Source organism: Melozone crissalis, unplaced genomic scaffold (genome assembly GCF_028551555.1).
Source record: "Melozone crissalis strain CALT ecotype California unplaced genomic scaffold, PUWL_Pcris_2 ptg000004l_1, whole genome shotgun sequence".
Classification (NCBI taxonomy): Eukaryota; Metazoa; Chordata; class Aves; order Passeriformes; family Passerellidae; genus Melozone; species Melozone crissalis.
Genome location: NW_026535782.1, coordinates 29,382,763 through 29,405,225, shown reverse-complemented (window position 1 = coordinate 29,405,225; position 22,463 = coordinate 29,382,763). Strand labels below are relative to the sequence as shown.

General features: G+C 38.1%; 1 protein-coding gene across 5 annotated transcripts in view; it reads left to right on the top strand.

The window, feature by feature from the left end:
* Positions 1 to 22,463, top strand: part of OSBPL8 (oxysterol binding protein like 8) — an 84,076-nt gene that overhangs the window by 26,554 nt on the left and 35,059 nt on the right. Inside the window, exons 1-4 of one of the 5 annotated variants that reach the window (XM_054273530.1) lie at positions 2,557 to 2,607; positions 7,946 to 7,982; positions 10,876 to 10,968; positions 11,718 to 11,849. In XM_054273530.1, coding sequence (XP_054129505.1) covers positions 11,759 to 11,849 — 91 coding nt within the window. In that variant the 5' untranslated portion in view covers positions 2,557 to 2,607; positions 7,946 to 7,982; positions 10,876 to 10,968; positions 11,718 to 11,758. Of the gene's footprint in view, positions 1 to 2,503; positions 2,608 to 7,945; positions 7,983 to 10,875; positions 10,969 to 11,714; positions 11,850 to 22,463 lie in introns of those variants that run through there. The other 4 variants (XM_054273519.1, XM_054273500.1, XM_054273492.1 and 1 more) reach the window with 4 other exon arrangements.

Genomic DNA, 22,463 nt, shown 5'->3' with positions numbered 1-22,463 from the left:
AGGCAAGCTGGCTGTCTACTCATAAGCTAAACAGTTTGGGGGAAGGTAGTCCTTAACCATTTCTGCACCTGCTTTACTGTTTAAACAGGAGCAGGTAGAATTTTTCCTTCCTTTTCCCAGAAGACTTCTCGGCAGCCTTTAGGAGCATGCTGGAATTGAGTCTTTGGGACCACAACTGATCATGAATGCTGAGATTTAGACCATTGGGTATCTGTCTGATGCTGCTGCTCTTGAGACTTAGATAAGGAAGGCTGTCGTCGTGTGAGCAGATGGAGGAGCAGAATACACCAGGAGCATTGACAATAAAAATGAAGAGTTAAAAAATGTTAAATATAAAAATGGGTTAAAAGTGTTTTAGGCTGAATGTTCCTGTCAGCAAAGATCTGTTTGTTCAGATAACTTGAGTATGGTTACAAGTTTGTGTAACTAAAAAAAGCTGAAAACCTGCTTTAAATAGCAGTGCTTGCATCTGTTTGTAATGCCACTCATTTTTTATCCTATTTAAAAGAGTTTGGTGTTTCTGCAAATTGAATATGCATGCAGTCTGGTGTTGCTGAATTTCCTGCTAATAAGAGAACCTAAATTGGGTGTGTGGGCGAGAGATGAGAAGCAACAGACATCAAAAATCATCACCCAGGTCTGCATCTCATGTTTGGCTATGGAAGGTAAGGGCTGCAGTGCCTGCTGCTCTGGGAAACAGAGCTTCAGGGTGAATTCCTCTTTCTGTGGTTATGGCATCTTTCCTTTTATTAATGCAAATTAATAACTTGTAGTCATCTCCTTTCAGATGTCTACTCTTTCTAATTTACATGAGAGCATCTAGCCAAGCTTCCCAATTATGTGCCACCTCAGTTAATCACTCAGGTGCTTGAGCAAGGTCCTCCTCACTGGGCTAAGTCATTGGACTTAGTTCATTGGATTAAGCCATAGAAAACTTTTAACTTTGCAATTTTGTTAGCACACAATTGTTTCGTTAAACTATTTTTTAATGGTTCCTTTTGTGGTTTACTGGCATATGTTATAGTAATTACCTAGAGTGTATTAATACTGTATGTTTTTTTCCTGAGGGAAAATTCTAACTTGCTTTACATAATACAAACCCAAACCCCAATTATAATAAAACGTGGAGAGCAGTAGAATAAATGGTTATTCTTTTTAGTGACATTTGTTTTCATGAGTGTCTATTTCCTGAAACAGACCTTGAACCAGAAGATCTTGTGTATTCTGGTTATGTGTTTGCCTTTCTCCCATCCTCCTGCATCCAGGATGTTCCTAAGGTTCCCTGCAGGGACTGTGATGTTTCTTCCCACCTCACTCTTCTGTCTTCATTTAATCTGTTTTTACTAAAATTTGCCATTACCTTGATGCATAGATTCAACACAATATGCAAACATTATAGTGTAAAAAAAAAAAAATCACCATCTCCGTGCTACCCCTGCTTTTGCACAAGTGTTGGTTTAGCAATTGGGTTTGTAATTTAGCTGCTTCCTGCCCCCTCACCCCACCCAAGACAAAAGCAGAGAAGAAAATTGTCCTTGGGCTGATTCTGTGCTGAAGCACTGCTGTGTTTGGCAGGAAGGGCAGAGTGAGCGCGGCTCTGTGGAGGGTGGGAGCGCAGGGTTTGTCCCTGCGTGATACCAACTGCACTGCTCCAAACAGGTAAGCACAGCCCCTCATCCCCTGCTCTCCTGTTGGATGGAGCTCTGGGACAGAGACAGAGCTATGGGCTCTGGCTGAACATCTCACTAGGCATCCCCGTTTGTTCTGCTCCTCTCCTGAGACTTGCTTAACAAATCAGTTAAAACCCTTCTTTTCCACTGAGTTTTGCTTGATTCCAGGGTGTGTGCTTGTCTCGCTAATGCCTTTAAATATGCTGTGGATACTAGGATTCATTGTAGATTTCATTCTCTTGCAAAAAAAAGTCAATAGGAAATGCCTAGAGAATGAGGCATTGCTTTCTCACTGTGTGTGATGACCCCCAGAGGAGTGCCCACTGTGCCACAGAAGGTGCTGGCTTGCACTTATTTAATTTTTGTGTTTTGGTTCTGCAAAGCAATACATGGCTGTTTCTGGAGTTATGCTGGGAAGCCCTCAGCTCTAGCTGATCCAGAAGAGCTTTGTTTTGTACCCAAACAGTTGGTGTGCACATGCCTGTAGGGGAGGAGCGGTGTGCTGCTGGGAACTCTGGAACAACGGGAAATACAGGGCAAAACCTGTGGGTTTCTTTTTTTTTTTTTTTACATAACTCTTCCTTATTTGTAGAAGTAAGTGCTTCTCTCTGTGAGTAGTTTTTGTTTTGGCCATTTTATCTGAAACTATTCTCTCCATTCCTAAGCTGATTTCTCTGGGTAAATGTTCATGTTTTGCAAGGCACTGTAAAACACAGAGGTTGTTACCATGTGAGACTATTTAGCCTCATAAAACGGAGGGGAGAGAAAGTATGACTGTCTAGTGGATTTCAGCCCTTGGAATTAAATTATTACATTTTTCTTTTCTTCTCTAGGATCTCAAGTAGCAGGATGGAAGAACTCTAACTGATAGAGACAGAGAACAGGCCCTCTCACCATGGAGAACGTGCCGGTTGATGGGGAGCTGGATAGAAATTCAGTGAGTAACTTAAGTGTGCCTTTGTGCAGTGACATGACTGTGAAGATGCTTTTGCAGGAGAGGGTTAAATTACTTGAATCTGTTCACTTTTGCTTTGAATTGATACTTTTCTGGTGAATACATTTGGATACAATATATTTCATCTGGTGAAATATTTGGAATATTATGTAGTATCATGTATCATTTACTAGATTCTCATGGCAGGAGGGCTGAATGTCAAAAAACTTTTAGATTTTGGATTTGATTTTTGGATTTTGTCTCAGAGTTCCAGAGGAAAAAGGTATTCCTCTCAGTCTAACTGGCACTTTGCTTGTTAGTGATTATGGACAATAGAAAAAATAATGTAGTTCTTGGTGGAATGAGGAGCAGAAAAGACAGAAGGAGTGATAATTACATGTTATCAGAGTAATCTTGAGGTGTAAGTGTAATGTGTACTGATTATAAAACTCCTGAGGCAATGAAGCTCCTTCTAAGCACAATTTAAAACAGGAAAGGCTAGTGTGTACTGTTGTGCTTCATCATCATCATAAATGTTGAAATTATACAAGAGTTTAGTTTTTCCACAAGCTGTGTCATGTAGAAGTACTTAATTAGCTGAAGCAGGAAATGTTTTATAGTTTCCAAAGCACTACTTCCCAAAGGCAAAATAGGATATGTTTTTCTGTAACTGAGGTGAAGGTCAAATTTAACACCTCATTACTGGCAAACTTTATGTATGATACTGAACTACTACATGGAGCTATTACCTTGATCAAGTGTTTTATTACTGTTTTTATCTTAAGTGGTGAGTTTGGAGACAAACTGTTTTGCAGTGTGTTAAGAAAATTCTTGGCTTTTTTCTGTAATGAACAAATTCATTGGTTTGCTGCATGGCCTATGCATTTATATCCCAGATGCAGCATACTTCTGAGTATCAACTGCCAACTGTGCAGTAGATTAGTTTCATTTTTTTTTAAAAATGCTGTCAGTTCAGTTGCTGTCCTCCTTGTTCCTCAAAATGCATTAAAAAGTACCAGTTTACAAAACACTTCAAAGTAATGTAAGATGTGCTACTTTTCTTTTTGTCACATTCCTTCACAATAGCATGATCTTAAGAAAGTTCCTCAAAATGAGTCTCTGTTTTACCAAGACTGCTTTAGAAGAAAGCTAAGTGTAAGGATAGATTGCCTTTCATCCTATATGCTTCTGAAGTGTCATCTCAGAAAAGTTTTTTTTTAAACTGATGATGTATTGTAATAGGCTAGTCTAAGTATTTCTTATCAAAATATCAGTCAGTGGGGTAATTGTCTAAACTGCAGTTGCAATGTCAAGTTTTGTGTGTTGCACTACAAGTGTTAAAAACATTTTTGAAAGCTTATTTGGTAGTCTAATACACAGCCTAGTGTATATCATAGTAAAAGAAGTGAAAATTAAATATTAAAAATACCATATGTATTTTAAGAGAGATTGGCCCAGAAGTTTTGAAGACCTGTACATTAAGAATAAACACTTTGAAGACCTTTAGTCAATGCAAATCCTTCCCAGAAATGTAATTTTTTTGAAATCATGTTTGAAATTTTTCAGTATTCCAGACTTTTAGGTACAATCTAATTTTTTTTAAGTTCTATTGTCATGATAAAATGAATGAAATACATATGTTGTAATGTGCATAAGGAATACTGAGCAAAATTTTTCTCCACTTTTAAATCCTTTGGGATGTTTCTAGGAGGTATCTGAAAAAACCTTGTTTAGAAGTGTCAGCTTTCTAATTTCATTTTTTGGCTGACTTATTAAAGAACAAAAGACGAGGCGATCACAGGCCTTAATGCTCTGCTTTTTCCTTTCCAGAATCAGTATACAGAAAAAAGTCTCATATTAAATGCTCTTCCTGTCTCACAATTAGGTTGATATTTACTGAATATAAATTTGAAGACAAAGGCTGTGACAGCTCAGCTATTTTTGTAGTCTGACACCATTAAAGCAGTGCAAAATAATAGATGCTCTGAGTTCTTGTCTGAGAACAGTTTTTGTCTACTTTTCTATAAAATAATAATTTAAACAAGTCTCACTTCCCCAGAACTTAGAACATTACATGGAAATGTATGGTATAAACTGTTGTTTTTTGAAATATTTTCTTAGAAATTTTTAGTCACTTCTAATTTTTGCTGAGACATACATTTAATAAATAATTTGCCTGTGATAGAACTTGTACAGTCAGTGTCAGTCCTTGTTACTTAATACATCATCAGACATAAAAGTACTTTATTTCCTTGAAGCATTGAATCATTTTTATTGATCAGATTTGTAGGTTGGGTCAGTGGTCCTGAATTTAATCTGACTGGATTAATTTCAATGGTTTACATGTATCAGAGACTGCCTTCAGGGAAAGTCTGTCTTCAGCAAGGTGAAAACTCAAACTTGGCTTTAGAATGTTCATTTAAACTATTAAAAATTTAATGCTATGTTTTAATTGTAAAAATACTGTTTTAAAATAACTTTTGTGATAAAAGATTCACACGTGCTAGCGTGACACATGCTTTTGCTTTTACCCTAATATTCAACAGGAAAAGGATTTTGTTTTTTAGAAGAACTTGGCAGATATAACTTAAAGTTTAGCAGCAGTTGTTATAAGCTTTATTTCTGAGAAATGAACATCTAGAAATAGTGCTCTTTTGAAGCACGTAAGCTGCCTTTGTATAAAAACAATTACAGCTGCTATCTCATGTGATACTTTATATTGCTGGATTTATATTGCTGGTTTTACTTCTAGGTCTTAGTCAAAAACTTTACTGGGAGGAGGACTAGGCTTCATATATTTTGGTAGCAAAATTTTAAAGTAATTGTGCCTCTGTAGAAATTAAATTGATCACGTAGTGTTGAGAACCTGTCAGAGGACTTGTTCTGTAATCCGTAATCAAAGTCATCAATTATATAATGGGAAAAGAAGGCTAGGCTGTGCCTCTGGGAATATACATATGTTTCTCTTAATTTTCTAGATTTAGAATAAGAGTTTAGGGTGGTGATGGACAGGAATGTCCAGAGAGCATTCTTTTCAGAGAAAACCCTGAAGTAGTAAAATGGTAATGTTTTGTTCCCTCAGTCGTTTGGAACCTCAGTCTGCAGTGATACGAATTGCAGGTGATAGAGGTGCGATAGGCCATTGGAAAATGAAAAGGTGTTTTGGCCAAAACAGTCTTATTTCAGTGCTTTAACATCTTGCACCAGTGTTTAGAAATATATAGTCTGCAGGTTTTAGGTAAATACACAGACCCAAATACCTCTGATGAAGAGAGAGGGTTGAGCAGCAACAGAGGGAGTTTGGTGTGTAAACAGAATATCAATTGGAGAAGATAGAGGACAGAATTAGACAGGCTTGTGTTTCAGCCTCTGGCATGGGAGCTGTTTGTACCAGTTCATAGGATTAACCATGCAATGCTAAAATATTTACATGAAAAGCCCCTGCATTGCCATCTCGGGTGACAGGCTGCCCTGCTCTCTGGTGTCACGTTGTATCTTGGCCAGGGCTGCTTGCAGGGCAGGCAGTGAGACAGGACCTGCTGTGCTGCCTTTCCCTCTTGTTTCCTGCACACGTAAGTAATGCACTGCCAGTGAGCATCTGGCTGAGCTCAGGTACTGCTGATCCTGTCTGTTCACAGTGTACTTTTCCAGCTCCATTCTCTTGCTGTGCAGCAGCCCAGTGCTGAACAGCTGTGCTCCCAGTCCTTCAGTCAGTTGCTGGATGTCTGTATAGTTTCTGCAGGCTTCTTGTTCTCGTCAGCCGCTGTTCTCTTGAATCTAAAATCAGCATAGGGTAGGAGAGTTCCAGTCTGAACATAAACTGTTTCCTAGTCTGCACTTTGTTATCTGTACATTAAGAATAAACACTTTGCCATGAAAGCCATTGAATTCTTGAATACATTGCATGTTCTACTACTCAGATCTGTCTGGTAAGTTCATGGGTTTCACTCTTTGACCTAAATTTAGTCTCTGGCAGAAATAGAAGGTTATTTGCCAAGTGTGCTTATATTTTATTTCAGTTTTTCCAGATAAGTCAAGTCCTGTTCCAGAAAGTGCAGAATTGTGAAAGAGGGGTTCCCTCATCTTTCCAATGATGTGTATTGCAATTGCTGTATATTCATTTGCATTTGCACATTGTGGTGTCAATTTACAATTTAACACCCTTAGGCAGATGTGAGGGATAAAAAAAAATAATCAGTGTTTTGAGGTCAGGAGTGCAAGACAAGATTCCTGCTTGCAAAGATTTTGATTATGATTTTTCTTTTTTACATTTCCTACTTTTAAGTCCTGATAAGAGAGACAAGACTGGATCCTCTTTAAATTTACTTTATGGAGTACAATTTTTTTATTTGGGATATAGAAGATATGTCATGTTTGGATTTATTTTATTTTTAAGGAGAAAATGTTCATGCTGATCAGTATTCTTGTGTTCTCCTTTTCTGTTATTCACAGATTTCAAATGCAGTAAATCCGTAAAGACATAAGTGGAATTTGCCTTTTATCTGTACATGGCTGAGCACAGTGGGATCTTAGCCTTGATTGTGGTCTTTGTTAGCAAGGATTTTTAAAATATTCCAGATCAAATATCAGAAAGGCTTACAGGATATTACTGTGTAGTTACCCTCCTCTAGTGCCTGTATTTGATGCATTCAGTGGGAGAGAAATTCTAAGAAACTTGGTTCTATGGAAATACTCAGATATAAAATATCCTCTTAAATTTAAAACTGCACTGTTTGTCTTGCATCCTAAGCAATTTCAAATGTTACCTGTGTTTGTAGATGAGCTGAATCTGTGGCTTCTAAGTTTGTGTTTGTATTAAAAAGCAATTAGGCTTGGATCTAGCATTAGTAGGTGCTTGCACATTACTTATGGCTTTAAAGGTTTTTTTCCTGCCAAAACACTTTTCTGAAAGTGGAGTGGTTTTGGAAACATTTTGTGTTATTTCAGCTTTCTTCAGAGTTTCAGTCTTTTTGAAACCACTCCAGCTTAAAATGTCTTTAAAAATGCTGTGTATCAAGTCATAGGAGCACTAAATTGCTGCTGGAGAGATTCCACTCACAAGAAGTGGTTGAGGCAGCTGCTGTTCACTAATGATGGCTTCTAATAATGGCTTTCCTATAGGCATATTTGTCTGATTTGTTGCTTCAACTTTTCTGAACTGTGGAGTCTCTGGAGGTCTTGCCTTTGGCACTGAGGTGCATGTTGTATTTTAGTTATGAACTAACACTGTTTTCATTGTCCTTCTTTCCCGCTGCTGCTGCTGCTTTTTGTGCACTTGCTTCTTCCTGGCCTGGATTTGTATGTTTGCTGTTCTTCATTCCTCAATTGTATGTGTACACAGCATCATGGTGAGAACAGAGACTCTCCTGAACTATCAAGTAAGTGACTCCTCTCTCCTACATTATGTTTGCACATATATTTGTAGTAGTTAGTAGAAATCTTTGCATATAGTTGCTGGGATAAATACTAAGTTTTCTTCTTTATCATAATTGAGAAGTTGAAGTGTGATTAAAATTTGCTGTTGGAAAAGTATTTTGCCTGGCATATCACTCATACAAAAGTTTCCCTACTGTAACCTTTATTTTTTTAGTGGGAAAAGTTTATTCTTCACCTCTCCCAGTCATGGCCAGGAAAAAAATCTTTTATATTATTTATCTGGAAGAGAAAAAGCTGTTTTTATGAGTTTGAAGTGAAACTTTCAAATGCTATTGTAGCACAGATAGTAAAGATATGGAAGTAATGGTTCAGAAAAAGGTTTTATTTTTGAGTGTGTTGATTTCTAGTGCTATGTGTGGTTCCCTTAATTTCAATAATTTTACATATTCAGGATTGAACAGGTGTATATATACTATAATTCTTCAGGATTGGATCTGGTGAGGTGCTAGGGGAAACTTCAGATGTTCATGTGCTTACATGCAGCCAAAGACTTACTGGTGCCATTGTTTTGTGAGCATTAGTATGATAGTGTGATTAGTAGAGTAATTTTGCCTGGGATTAAGAGTTTGTGTATGTAGGAAAAAGAAAGGTGCAGGCACAAATTGTTTCTTTTTTCTGTGAGAAATCTGTGCAGAAGTTGTGGTCTTAGCTGACATAGCTTGTTATAGACATTAAAAAACAATGTTGAATTGAGTTGTAGTAAACATTTTCCTGTATATGATGTCCTTGTGCTATTTTCAGTGGTGCAGACACTTTCACAGGCTCATTATAGAAACAGAAGTGGGAATCTGACTCCCCAGATTTTTTTTTTCATAGCTTTACCTGAAATAAATTGGCTGTAAATTTATATTTCTTCTAAGGTATGACTTGTACAAACTTTTGTATTAGTAATTTGATGACCAGTATGATGAACATGAACAAAGTATGTCTTTTTCAACTCTCAACAGTTCTGTTGGTATTGAAATGTGACCTCTAAAGAGTCACAAGGAGGCTTTGATATTTACTGTTTGCTGTTTCTTCTCTAAAATAATGCCTTGTCTTCTCCCTCACCTCAGAGCAAATGTCTGAGTGTTAGGATGAGGCATTTTGCAGGAGGGGGGACACCTTCCTCCTAGTGGCTGCTATGGTGTGAATAGTTACGTTCTTAACTGATTTATTTCCATTTGTTTAGTACTTTTACACTGCTTTATATAAAAAGGAGATTAAAAAACTCTCCTGCCAATCATTCTTCAGCTTTTTAGATGGACTTTCTCAAAAACCCACCTGGTTTAAAAAGTTCACCTTGAATACCCAGGCATATGAAGTGCTTGCCATATGCTATTCTATATTAGGTGATACATAAACTCTGGTGGGAAAAGTGCCTTTCTGACAGTTCTAGGAGTTGTTGCAGGACCTAATGACTCCTAATGAAGGGATATGAATTTTACAGTGAGCTTGAAGCTTGTAGTCCTGTTAGTGTGACTGAGTCCCCACTGCTGAATGTGGCTCATGCTTTAGCAGTACTTGTGTGCAGAGCTGGCTTACGCCGCAGGTTACTGGCAGCTTCTGCCTGAGAAATATAAGCTGCATTGTGACAGCTTTAAGAAACCTTTGGAATTCCCAAAGCTTAAAAAAGAGTTAGAAGTGCTACGTGGTGCCTGCTCACAAACAAGCCTTCTGCACAGGTTACTCAGGGGAGAGTTGCTAGTGCAGTTCCTGCAGTGGAGCCCACGGTGTCACCTGCTGCAGTGGCATAGGGGCTGGTGGGGGCACCTGCAGAGCACAGCAGGCTGAGAAATCCCATCCCTGCAGAAGCTAAGTGGCCAGTGGCTTGTCAAAAGGGTGAAAGCTGGTCTTCCTTCAGTGCACTGTACACATTAAATCTTTAAAACAAGTATAGCTCACTCTCCTTGCAGCGACCCATTTTGTGCAAACCTGTGAAACAGCTGCTTTCTTACCCCCTTTTATTTTCACATACAAGACCTTCTGCAGTATGGTCTCTTCCCAAGACTTCAGCAACTGCCTTGCTCCCCCCTTTCCCTTACTTGTAGTTGCAGAACAATAAACAGCTAGTTGGTACAACAAGAAGAGCAAAATCAGACGCTGCTTTGAAATACCAACTTCTGGCACTGATGGACTTGAGTTCTGAACTGGTAAAATGAGCTGGTTGCCTCCCTTGTCCATTTCCTTACATATTTTTCCTCAGCAGCAGTTCACATAGAGTATAGTTTCTCTGGAGCAGAGAATCTATAACTAAGCTTTAGATGGCTTATCTGATGTAGAAAAATAATACAAGTGGGTGTACTGCAATCCTTGCATTCTTCATAGAGTCATTTAGGATGGAACACACATTTGAGAATCATCAAGTCCAACTGTTAACCCAGCATTGCCAAGTTCACCACTAAACCATGTCCCCAAGTGCCACATCTACACATCTTTTAAATATGTCCAGGACTGGTGACACTTCCCTGGGCAGCCTCTTCCAATGCTTGAGAAGCCTTGTGGTGAAGAAATTTTTTCTAATATCCAATCTAAACCTCTCATGCCACAACTTGAGGCTGTCACTCTCATCCTGTCACTTGTTACATGGGAGAAGCTACCTTTCAGGTAGTGGTAGAGAGCAGTAAAGTCTACCCTGAATCCCCTTTTCTCCAGGCAAAACAACCCCAGGTCCCTCAGCCATCCTCATCAGACTTGTGCTCTGGACCCTTCACTATCTTCCTCACCCTGCTGGACACTCAAGCACCTTTTTATTTTTTCATACTGCTTTGTGTTCATTCCAGGTTTTGCTGCAAAATGTTTCCACTACTGTAATAAGAGTAGTGATAAAGCTAAGAAGGCCTTTGTACTTTGCAGAGTCCATCCAGAGAATAGAACTTGTTTGGTTTGACTCAAATCTTCTGCTGAACTTTTAAGGAAAGCTTGGGAACTCTTAAAATCATCTGTGTTGTAAGTTCCAGTCTTTTCTTTAGTAAATATTGCTTGTTTCCCTCTTTGAGCACGTTGTCAGTATATCTGCTTTCACACAACAGGTGTTACAGAGTCTTTCTTTGATTATGAAAAAAGGTACAGTTTTGTTGTCTGCAGCTTAACAAAATGTACAGAAACTATAAAACAGGATGGCTGGCCAGGTGATCCTAGAAATAGGTAGGAAGACACCAGACAAGTCTTTCAGACCAATGAGGTTCAAGGAGAGTAACTCTTCTGCTTTAAGCCTTTGCCTTAACAGAATTTGTACTTGTTTTGTATTGTTATGACTTGTTTCTTGTGATGTATATACAGACATTGATCTTAGCTTTCTGGGATGTTGGTACAGCTTGATCTGGCAAGTTGTTTCATGGGTTGGCTGAGTTGAGGCTAGTTAAACCAAAAGCTATCTCAAAGTGGCAAAGAAAAGAAGTATTTCAGAAGATAAGCAACAGCTCAATGCTGTATCTCTATTGAGTATCAGCCTTTCCAACCTCATGCTAATTTTTGTTTTCATCTTTTGCCTCATGTCTTAGACCAGTCTTACTGGCTTCTTTCTGCCATCCTCTCCAAAGCAAATATCTGGTTTGAAAACCTCAGTTTTTAGAATGAAAGGTTTTGCAACAGAGCAGTTGAATACCAGTTTCATAAACAGCAGTGAAGTTCTTAGTAGAAATCTATGCACAAGCACATAACATCTTTGAATGAGCATCCATTTTGTATTTCAGCAGTGGTAACAAACAGTGATGACCGGCCTATAACTCCAGGAAAAATGAACCAGCACCAGGGAAAAGAAGGCTATTTTACTCCAACCAAAGAGTTACTTCAGCCATGTCACTGTCCAGGAAGTGCCCATAGTCATGGTAAGACAAAGTTATTTTTTGCAGAGGTTTTAAAGAACTTAAATTCTAACATTATTATATGTTCCAAATATTGGTTCAAAATCACCGACTTTTACAATAAAGAGGTAAGGAAGAAAGCATATTGGAATTTTTTGTGTAATTATTTGTATCTTTGTGTTAATCTGAAAGAGGAAAAATACATTATGTGATGCACTAGTTTATTAAGGCATGCTATGATTTGTTTGATGGGAGAGCAGTTCACATGATGGTAAATGATTATTTGTGTAGTCCTGTAAAACCCACAGTAATGTTCTTCTCTCAGTATTCAAGCTGTGTCTTTATGCAGCATTGTTATGATGTACCATAAGTGGAACTTTGGTGGAAAGATACTTCAAATTACTTCAATAACAAAGAAGTAATTAAATTACTTCTACTGAAAGGTCCTTCTCTTTAGAAAAAGAAAAAAAAAAAAAAGAAAAGTCTCAACACTATTTTTTGCCAGCTTTAAAGAAGTCTCTCTGCCTTGCTAAACTTGTTGAAAACAAACTGTGCATCCGTGAGAACTGATTGGATGGAAAGAGAAACTCAGTAGACCTGACATGCTGATAGACTAGAAAGAAACAAAAAACAAGCAATAATTGGTCTCCTTGTGCTTATTTGCATTTGAAACTACTTGCATTTGTTGCTCAGGAAATCATTGGACATCATTCCTGGGGTGTGTGAAGTTCTTAGTGAAAACTTCAGGCTTTTAAAATTGATGTTCTCTTCCCTTTTACTGTTGGCAGCCATGATAGTCATCCATGCTTCCTTTAGTTTATTTCATGAGTAGTGTTCCTGACATGGTTTTATATTTTTACTGGTTTTGGTATGACTCTCCCTAACTACCATAGCTTGCTTTGTCAGAGTAATGACTCTGGTGTTTCAGAGTAATAAAGGCAGTGTCTTAGGTCACTTTGAGTCACATTCCTGTTGTCCCATTCAGTTCTATTAGACAAGAAAATAACTTTGAAACAAAGACAGTTGTTACTGTGCTGAATCTGTTAGTATTTTAGTGTATTTTAAAGTTATTATGGTAGTATTTTTGGTACTACACACAGCTAGCTCAGATATATTTTCTAATTCCTGGTGTTATCACACTGGAACAGCACTTGATGTCCTCTGGCTTATGTCAAACTTAGCCTGGAAATATTTTCTGTACAATATAAATAAAACTTGTTTGTAATTTTTATTATGTTGAAAGAACTTTTGGTTATTTTCTCTATGTACTGTGTTGTATGTTTTACTAGAGAAATGCTGATGTTATGTAAGTGTATTTGAATACTCTAATGAACTCTTCCTTTTAATATTGATGCTCCCACTAAGTTATAAAGTCAAACTGTAGTGTTTCTTCAGGACTTTGACTCATAGGAAAATTATTAAAATGGGCTTGCAAAGCACTTGATTGTCCTACATCAAACTCCTTGCAGTTAATAAGTTTTTCTCTCCAAATCCTTTTTTCTTCTGAATATTTCAGGGCTTATATAAGTGAATTTAAGCCAGTTAAGTGTATTTGTGCCTTTTTTAGCATCAATCATTACTGACTTAGTTTTCCAGGAGCACTACTAGGTATAAGGCTCTACTTTCATGAGACAAGAAATTTGGCTTGCATTCAATTTATTAGAGAAATGGTACAATGTGGGCTAGGCTTCAGTAACCCACAATTACTGTCTTGCAGCCTATCTACAGCTTGGGACCTGATTTTTTTTTGAGTGGGTTGACCAACCTTTAAAAATCAGGTGAATATTCAATGGCAGTTATTCCTATGGGAAAATTACAGTGCTGGCAAAAATGTGAGTTTATTACATTGGAGAAAAAGAGATGTAGTGGAAGCCTGAAAAATATGAAGTAGAACAGAGCTTAATATAATGGAGTGAGGCTGTTGTAACTGAAATCCAGTTAACCAAGGTCTTTACAATGTGCCTGTGGTATGGTATAATGACATAGGGAATGTTTAGATACAGAATTTGAAGGCATTTACAAGGAACTAAATGGAAGTACTTTTAGTCACTGACAACTGAAGTCATCCTTAGGAGATGAGTAATGTAAATAAACAATTCAGTATCATGCTAGGCACAGAATAACAGAGAATCAAAATAGAAAATGTATGATACCATCTACAAAGAACTGATGAAATATATTTAAGGTAGAACTGTGGCACAGGTACTTAGCTTTTGCTGCTGGGCAGTTGGATGTTGTGCAATGCTGTTTGACCACTTTTACCTAGGCTGCTTCTGCCTGAATAAAAAGCACCTGTGTTGCAAGGCCGCTTAGGCATAGAACTTGTAGCCCAGAACCAGGTGAGTCAAAATGAAACAAAGCCTGTGATGGGGCAGTCTCTGGAACAACCAGCACTAACTTTGGTGTTAATGGGGAAACCACCATGGCTGTCCAGCAGCTATCTAGGGATAGACGTGCTCAGTGACTCTTGTTTGGAAAATCTACTGTAACAAGCTTAATTTGTGTCATCTGCTTGTGTTTTAGGTAAGATCCTAATGACAAGAATTACAAATATGGTTAAAACTACATGAGTCTTAATGCAAGGGAAGGAAGGTGAACATTTAAAATCAGTTTGAGTTACCTCTTATTTGGAGCAAAAAGAACCATGTAATATGTCAATGTAAAGTTGTAAGTGGTATGTATTTTATAATTTAGGTGCTGCTGTATATAAGTACTTTGTTTTCATTTCTGACCACAGCTCTGGATTTCAGAAAGCTTCTGTTTTCCTGTACTTGGTTTTTTAGCTTAAGACATGTCTTCCTCCTCCCTCCCTCCTGTTGCTCTTGTGAGATTGAGCAGAGTATGTTGTCTGAGACAGAGATGGGGGTCTTCTTCTTGGAGTCCAATACAGATTTATTTGATAAATGTAGAGTGTGATTTGATCTGGCAGCATTGTCTAGTGGTTGCTCAGCAAAAGTCTATTTAAAATGTCACTGTTCTGTGTACTCTTTGCACTGTTTTACAAAATATTTTCAAGATCCTTGAAGTTACACTGTCCTTTATTCTGAGGCTGAAGTAGCTTACCTGTGAGGCTACAGACTGGCATGTGTAGGTGTGGAGGTCACACTTCTACAGGAAGCTTTAGCAATGTTGTTTGATGGAAATGTGTTAAAATAAGGGATGGTGGAGATTTTTCCAGTATGATTTTAACATATGCAGAAAGTTTAGATTTTAGTGGCCAAACACTAACTTGGCCATATATAGCATTGATCCTGAGGTGGGGTTTTAATTTTAATTTTTGTGTATTTTATTTATTCCTGCTTTGTCCATCAAGTAGTTAACTGGAGCATCAGAATAGACTAGTCCTGATAATAATGCTACAACTAATGTGTCTTGAACAGACTAATGATTATAGTATGTTTTTTTGCTCAATATTTTATTTAGACTTGTCAGACTTGGAGAAGGACCTAAATAATTCAGTAGCTTTTTGATGGAAACTTTAATAATCTTGGGAAGTTACTTTATCTGTGAAGCTTTGCTTGTGTTGTGGGATGGTGTGTCTTTAGGGCCTAGTGGGCACCATGGCCCTTCCAACTCAGCAAGACTGTATTTTTTTAAGTACAGTCATATAGATGTTAGTAGTGCTAAATCATCTCTCAGTTCTAGCAGCTGACACACAGTATGGTGCTAATTTAGCTCATATTCTGTGTTTGCATTCAGTGGTTAAAAATGTTATTAACTATTAATGATCAAACAAGTAAACTTTCATTGAACTTACTTTTGGAATGTTTCCTTTTTTAACCTAGCATGGGACCAAAAGGAACAATTGATAAAATTATTTTGTTGTAGTTGAAAAATTGACATTAAAAATACCAAGTACAAGACTGCATTTTCAAAAGTTGTAGAGCAGAACTCTGCTTGCTGATGTAATCTGTTTATGTCAAATTATCCCTGGTAAATTGAATTCTTGTAAATCTTATTAACTCAAGCATACTGATTTATTTCTTTGATAAAATGAATTAATGCAGAAATGGCAATCACATAAAAACTATTTTAAAAGTCAGCAGTCTCCTTTTAAATTATTAATAATGTTTTTAACTTACCAATACTTTCTGAAAACATATTTCAAACTTTTTATGAAGACGTCACAGATACTTAAGTAGCAATATTTGTGGTAAATACAGAAATCTAGTAAGAGAATGCTTGAAAATGTCAGACTTTTCTGTATTTTTCCTGTCTTTATTTAAAACATCAGTAAGATGCAGATGAGGTGGGATGTGTGTCCCCAGAAGGAGCCTGAAACAGGATCTGCCTTTCTTTTCCAGCAGAGCAGTAGTAGTTGTTAATTCAATTTGCAATGCAATTAAAAATATATTGTGTTACATGACTAAGAAACAGAAGTGGTTTAGGTGCAGGGAGGAGGGTTGACAGTAGAAACAAAATGATATCTGCTAGTGATGATAATGATGACACCATGAACTGGAAGGAAGTGAAGGTGATTTTAGGGAAGAGTGAGGGCATTTTTGGCTGTGCTGAACTTGTGCTTTAAATAGCTCCAGAGGAAACATTTCAAGGATATGCCAGTGCTAGGATTTTAATCCACAGGATGCTGCATTTTTGGAGAAAATAGGAATTTAAGTATTTTTGTATGTGACAGAAGGTGGAAAGCAAAGAACAGGCATTTTCAAGAAGTAGGTCCTAAAGAACAGTTATTAGCTGTTGAAGGGATGAGATGCCTTTGGAGCCTTAAGGACGCAGAAAATATCAAACTCAGATGTTACTGACTGTGTACCCAAGGCAACTAACAAGTTAAAGCTGATTTGTTGTTGACCTGTGCAACTTGCAGCTTTAAAAACCATTTGTTTCAGTTGTTCGGCTCAGTTGACAGCAGGAACAGTTTGTTTCACTGGGCAGTAACAAAGGTCTTGGAGCTCCTGACTGGTCATCCCTGTTCTGGGTTCCTGGTGGTCAAGAAGCCCTGGAGATACAGCAAAGCATCTCCTCTTAACTGTCAGCAGAAGACAAATTGCTGTGGACCAGTAGAAGGAAAGATGCAGCCTTGTGACAGTGAACTCGAAGCCTCTTTGAAGTGTTAGCACCTCTGCCTAAGACAGTCACTTGGCTGTGGTGCTCTGGGCACATTTCTGCCAAGGGTTCTTCCATATGGATGCATGAGGCTGAAGCCACAGCACTGGGGAACTGCCTTGGAGCTGGGGAGAGAAATCCCACTGCCCATAATTACAGCAGTTGGATGCATTGAGCACAGGTGAGGCTGGAACTCCACTGGGAGTTGATCCCTGCTAAAATGCCAGTTTGGGTTGGTATTTGTTTTCAGCTAGTGCTTTCAGTGTGTTAGTAATTCTTTTTGATAAGAATATATTTGGCTTGCAAATGGCAAAATTTTGCCAATCGATCTGGTTCCAAACCAAGCTGTTTCCTGGATAGTTGGGCTATATTTTATATTCAATAGTGATTTCTGTTTTTCTTCTTACCTTTCCTATGTGTTTACTTTCTATATGTAGGCAGACTTAGTCATGGAGTAACTTCATACAGTCTCCTCTTTGCCTTCACTGTGTCTGTTCTTTGAATAAAGAAGCTGAAGAATGGCTAAATAACTCACTATCTTGACACAATAAGAACAATATCAGTCATCCTTTGTTACTTCACTTCATAGTCCCATAACTGTCTCATTGTCTCACTGCTAAAGAAGAACTGTTCAAGTTCTGCTTGAGGCTCTCCAAAAACCTTTTTTTGATACTTCAATATTAACAGTAAGTGTTGCTTCTGAAGTAAGGCACCTTGTCTGCAGAGTAAATGCATTTAATGTCTTAGAAAAATGTTAAGAATTTTGCTTTCTCCTGCCACATAAGAATTCTTTCTAAAACCTTGCAAACCCTCATGCTTGAAGACTCTTAGTCTTTCTTGTATTATTAGGAGGCATTTTAATTTGTCTTGCATTGCTTTTGATGATGAGGAAGTATTTGTAATCAGCAGTGTGTGGGAGCCATGGGCACTGGTTGTTCTTTAGGTGGTACTGGATTAATGCCTGTTAATCCTGCTGCAGGGTCCTGAGCCTAAGGACACAGGTGATCACTTTTTCAGTTTTTCAACAGAGTGTGGAAGTGAAGCCCCAGTTCCACAAAACTGTGTAACCTATTTGGAGTAGCTTTAGTGATGCTTGTCTTAAATGGGGTGTGAGTGAGGCTCTGGTCACAGTAGGAGGAAGGAGCTTCAGCCCTAAATAATGTGATCTTAGTCTGTGTTATAAAACTGAATTTCTTGTAAGATGTTTTAAGTTCTGCTGTGTGTGGTTACATGAACTTGACCTCCTGCTTTCTTACAGCCATGCGTACTCTGGCACATTCCTCTCTGCAAGTCATTGTGTTTATTAGAACTTGCCATTTCTGAAATGTTACTCCACCCAGTATTTGTGGCTTGGGTAAATTGCATATTCTGCTTTCTGTGTGGGTATAGCTTTATGAAAGTGTGGTACTGGGTTTAAAAGGCACAGCAGTGATTGATGTGAAACATCTCAAGCAAGTTCTCTTTCTTCATGACAGTCTCTGCAGGACTGGCCTACTTGAACCTGAGCCTTGACTTTGAGAATTTCATAAGGGCTGAGAGGACAATGTTGAAACCTGAGCAGTGAGCAAAGCTATTTACTCTGTGTGGGAGGAGCTGAGCAGGCTGTTAGCAAGTGAGGAGGTGCAGCCAAGTACAGTTGCCAGCAGCGCATGGGGAGTCTTGGTGGTCATTGGTCACCCCTCTCAGGCTTGCCTCTGGAATTACTCCTCAGCTAAACTGCACTGGACTTGGAAATACCAGGGAACAGAAGACTATTTGGTGAAAGAAATTTGCCTCTCTCAAGTACTCTCCAACTTGTAGCCTCATGGTTTAGGTATAATTTTTTTCTGAATCAAATATCAGTGCAGAAGGCAAGTATATCTTTAATACCCTTTTTATTAAATAGGAAAAAACCTGCTTTTACTTCAAATCCACATGTGAAAGTCAATTGTTAGATAAAACCTTCATAGGTATGATTGTCTACCTGTTTTCTTTTTCTGTTTTCTGCATGCTGCAAAATAATTCTCTACTGCATGTAGAGAATTATTTATGACCTTTTCATGGACTAGGGGGAGAATTCTACTGGAAAAGGTAGTAATGTTGAAATGTCAGGGCAAATTGCATCAAAATTGCAGGGCAAGTCTGAAAAGCTTCTGCCTTCCTCTACTACACCAAGTTTTCCTTCCTCTTTCTTTTCTCTCTAGCTTTCACAGAGTTTAGTTTTAAGAAGATTTTAGCTTTTCCTTGGGTACCTGTAAGGGGAAAAGGATTTTTTGTTTACTTTCCATCACTATCCATAGTTTTACTACTTACTGTATTACTGCATCAATATCAGTTTTTAGAATGTGTTAGTTATTCTAAACTTCTAAAATCTCTATAAAAAGGATTATTTTAGTGAAAATTCCTTATTTGGTAGTCCAGATAGATTTGATTTGAGTTCAATTTCATTGAATTCTTGCCTTTACAATTTAGAGACGTCTTTTTTGTTAAGACTGTGGGGTTTTTTCAGCTGTAAATATTTTTCCATTGGAGAAATGTTTTAAAACTAAAACCATACTTTGTCAAAAGTCTTCACAAGTTGTCAGAACACATATCTTCTATTTGACTTTGTACAATGAGATTTTACATTTTGCTCCAGGCAATATCCTGGAAGAATGTCTTAAGCACAGGATTAGGATTGGTTTTTCAGCCAGCATTTACTATTTGCTGTTGAAGAAGCCCTGATTCAATATCTAATGGGAGAAATGCATTCTGTCCTTTAGAAAAATATATACATTAAATAGGTTTTGCTTCTCTAAAGAGATTGGCTGAGAATGGATTCTTGTGCTCCCCCCTGCCCTCCTGCCCCAAGATACATAAACTAAATATTTCAGTCCTGTAGGGATTTTTGTGTTCTTACTGATACAGGTGTTTTATAAAACAGAGAAACCAGGAAAGTTTTTGTCTGTTTCAGTGGCATACTTAGTCTAGTGTATCCTGTGGTGACTGAAACTTCTGTTATGAAAAAGCTCATATATATTCATGCACCTGATGCCTTTAAGCTAAAGTGCCGATACCTCCCTGTTTATGCAGGCTTTTCTGCCATGTCTGACTTATGCAGTTGCACTTGGCTGTAGTTCTATTTGTGAGAATCTGAAACTGTGTAAATTTCTAAGCTGTGTATGAGAGTGCATTTTCTAAGTATATCCATTCTTAATGCACTCAAAACTAATATCAAAAGGACAGAAAGCTGCCTGAGACATAAGTCTAAGATCACAAAGTTTGATTTCATCAGTAGATGGACCTATTCTGTCTGAGTTTATTTTCAGGAAGGAGAGTGGAAGAAAAAGCATTTATGGGATTTTTTGGTGTTTGCTGGGGGGAAGGCAATGAAGGAGAAAGCTTAAATCAGATTTTTTTTCTTTTTCTCCTCTGTTGTAGTGGTGAGACAGAGTCATATTTTGATAAAAGACTCAGAGCCTGCCTCTCCTGTGTTGCTGTTGAGTTAAAGCAGAAGGTGCTTAGAATACCTGGATAACAGCTTCCTTGACTGAAGAGAGCCTCAGAGAGGGGAAATGTAACATAATCTGTATTGAAATTGTTAATTTTGTCTACCCAAAGAGTTCAGTTTCAGTTCTAAATGGAGAAAAGGGCATAGGAAGGAGAAAGAGGTATTTTAATCTGTTCCTGTTTACAGTTTGACTACATGAGCAGTGTCAAGGGACTTGAGAGGGCATGGAGAGAAGTAAGGGAAAGGCCTTCATGACTATGTTGTTTCCTGAAACCCCTGCAAATGCAGCTGCTCCTTAGGAACGTGAACAGAAGGTGGCAGAGAAGACTGAGCTGTGAAACAAGCTGGTGGGCTGGCAGGTAGGGCCCAGGGCTGGAGGCAGATGCAGACTGTGCAGGTGTCTGATGGAGGAGCCTCCCCCCTTCAGTCTGTGTGACCCAGCCATTCCAGAAGGAGAGAGACATGGACACGGCTGGATTCTGGTGTCAGCAGAGTGCTCTGGGCAGGGTCACAGCCCTGACTCTGAAAGAGGAGATAACAGCCCCATTAACTGGGCAAGGTAGGTCTGTAATGAGAGGATACAGTTCCTTCCGTGTGTAAGAGGAGTTCTACTGCAGCTTTCTCTTGATTTCAATTGGAAAAAAAGAAAATGCATATTATGAATAGATTTGAACCAAGGTATTTGCTCTGTTTTGTAGTTAGGACAGATTTGGAGAGGTGATATGGAGCTGTGTTTATTAAAGCAAAACCAAAACAAAACCAAACAGAAAATAAATCTAGTGTTCTCCCTCCTTGCATTTCCTCATTGCCCTTCCACTCCACTCCTTTAGTTTTTTTAGCTGCTTTTTCTGTTCCTTCTGGGACATCTTGAAACAAGGACTGTTTCAGCTGAAGGAAGTGTGAGCAACAGGATTGGATAAATGGAGACAGGCCTGAATACATGATGCTTATCCAGTTTTTCCTATTCCCTGTGCTTAAGTGAATTGTGTTTTTCATATAGCATATAGTAGTTTCTGTTGATGGCTATCTGTGCCTCATCTTTGCTTTTTCTGATACATCTTTTTACCTTGTCATACTTTGGGAAGTTAACTACACTTCTTTGTATAAGGCCATACAGTAAGTAGTATTATTTGAGGGTTAATCATGTTCATGCTGCTATTGATTTAATTTATGGCATGTGATTCACATTGTAAGAAAAGGAGAGGATGGAATAAGGTAAGAATTCAAGTTCTTATTTTCAAGGCAGTTCTTGGTGTCCTATTGTCCTGGTTTTTAGTAGAGAAGGTTTCAAAACCTGTTTTGTCAGAAGTAAAGTTTGTGGGGAAAATGGGACCAGCAGAGAAACACCAAATGGGAAGGAAGTTCCAGATTTGCAAGAGGGTGGCTGTGCACACTAGTCCTTGCAGCAGAGGCTGCTGATGTAACAGCAGTGGATGAAGGTGGTTAGGGAGCGATTATTTGACTTCATTATGGTAGCTGCCAGCAGGAAGAGTTTGGATCAGCAGATTTCTAGTCTTGAATCGCAGTTTACTGGAATCCTTTCTGTGTTTAAAATTTAAGCTGGCCCATTTAAGTGTTTTATTCATTGAATAAAATATTTGGAGCATTAATAATAAAAAGCCTTTTTTGTGGAGATTATTTAGGACAGCTCTTCTGTGAGTTAAGCTGGTTTGTTTATAAAAATATGGGAGAGTTTTAAGAAGAAAAATCAATTGCATCACCTTTTAAAGAAAAATAAAGAAATTAAGATGTAGAGGCCATAGCAGTCAGTTGACAAAAACTAGTTAGGTGAGTGCCTGAACAGGAAAGTTCAATTTGGCTGCGTAATGCAAACGATTGACTCCCTTTTCTGATTCCCATAGTGTACCACAATATCAAACAGGGAAGCCACAAAGCTCATGAGTTGTCCTTTGTGCAATATAAATTTGGGACATGAAAGACTAACAGGAACTCAATTTAAGGATTCCTTAAAACTTAGATACCATTTTTGTGTACTTAGAAATGAGTAGGACTAAAACTGAGAGTTAAAAAATAAGATGTGATGTGTTTCCCAGGAAAAAAGGAGCTGAAGCAAAGGCATTCCACTTTAAGCATCCTAAGAGCTT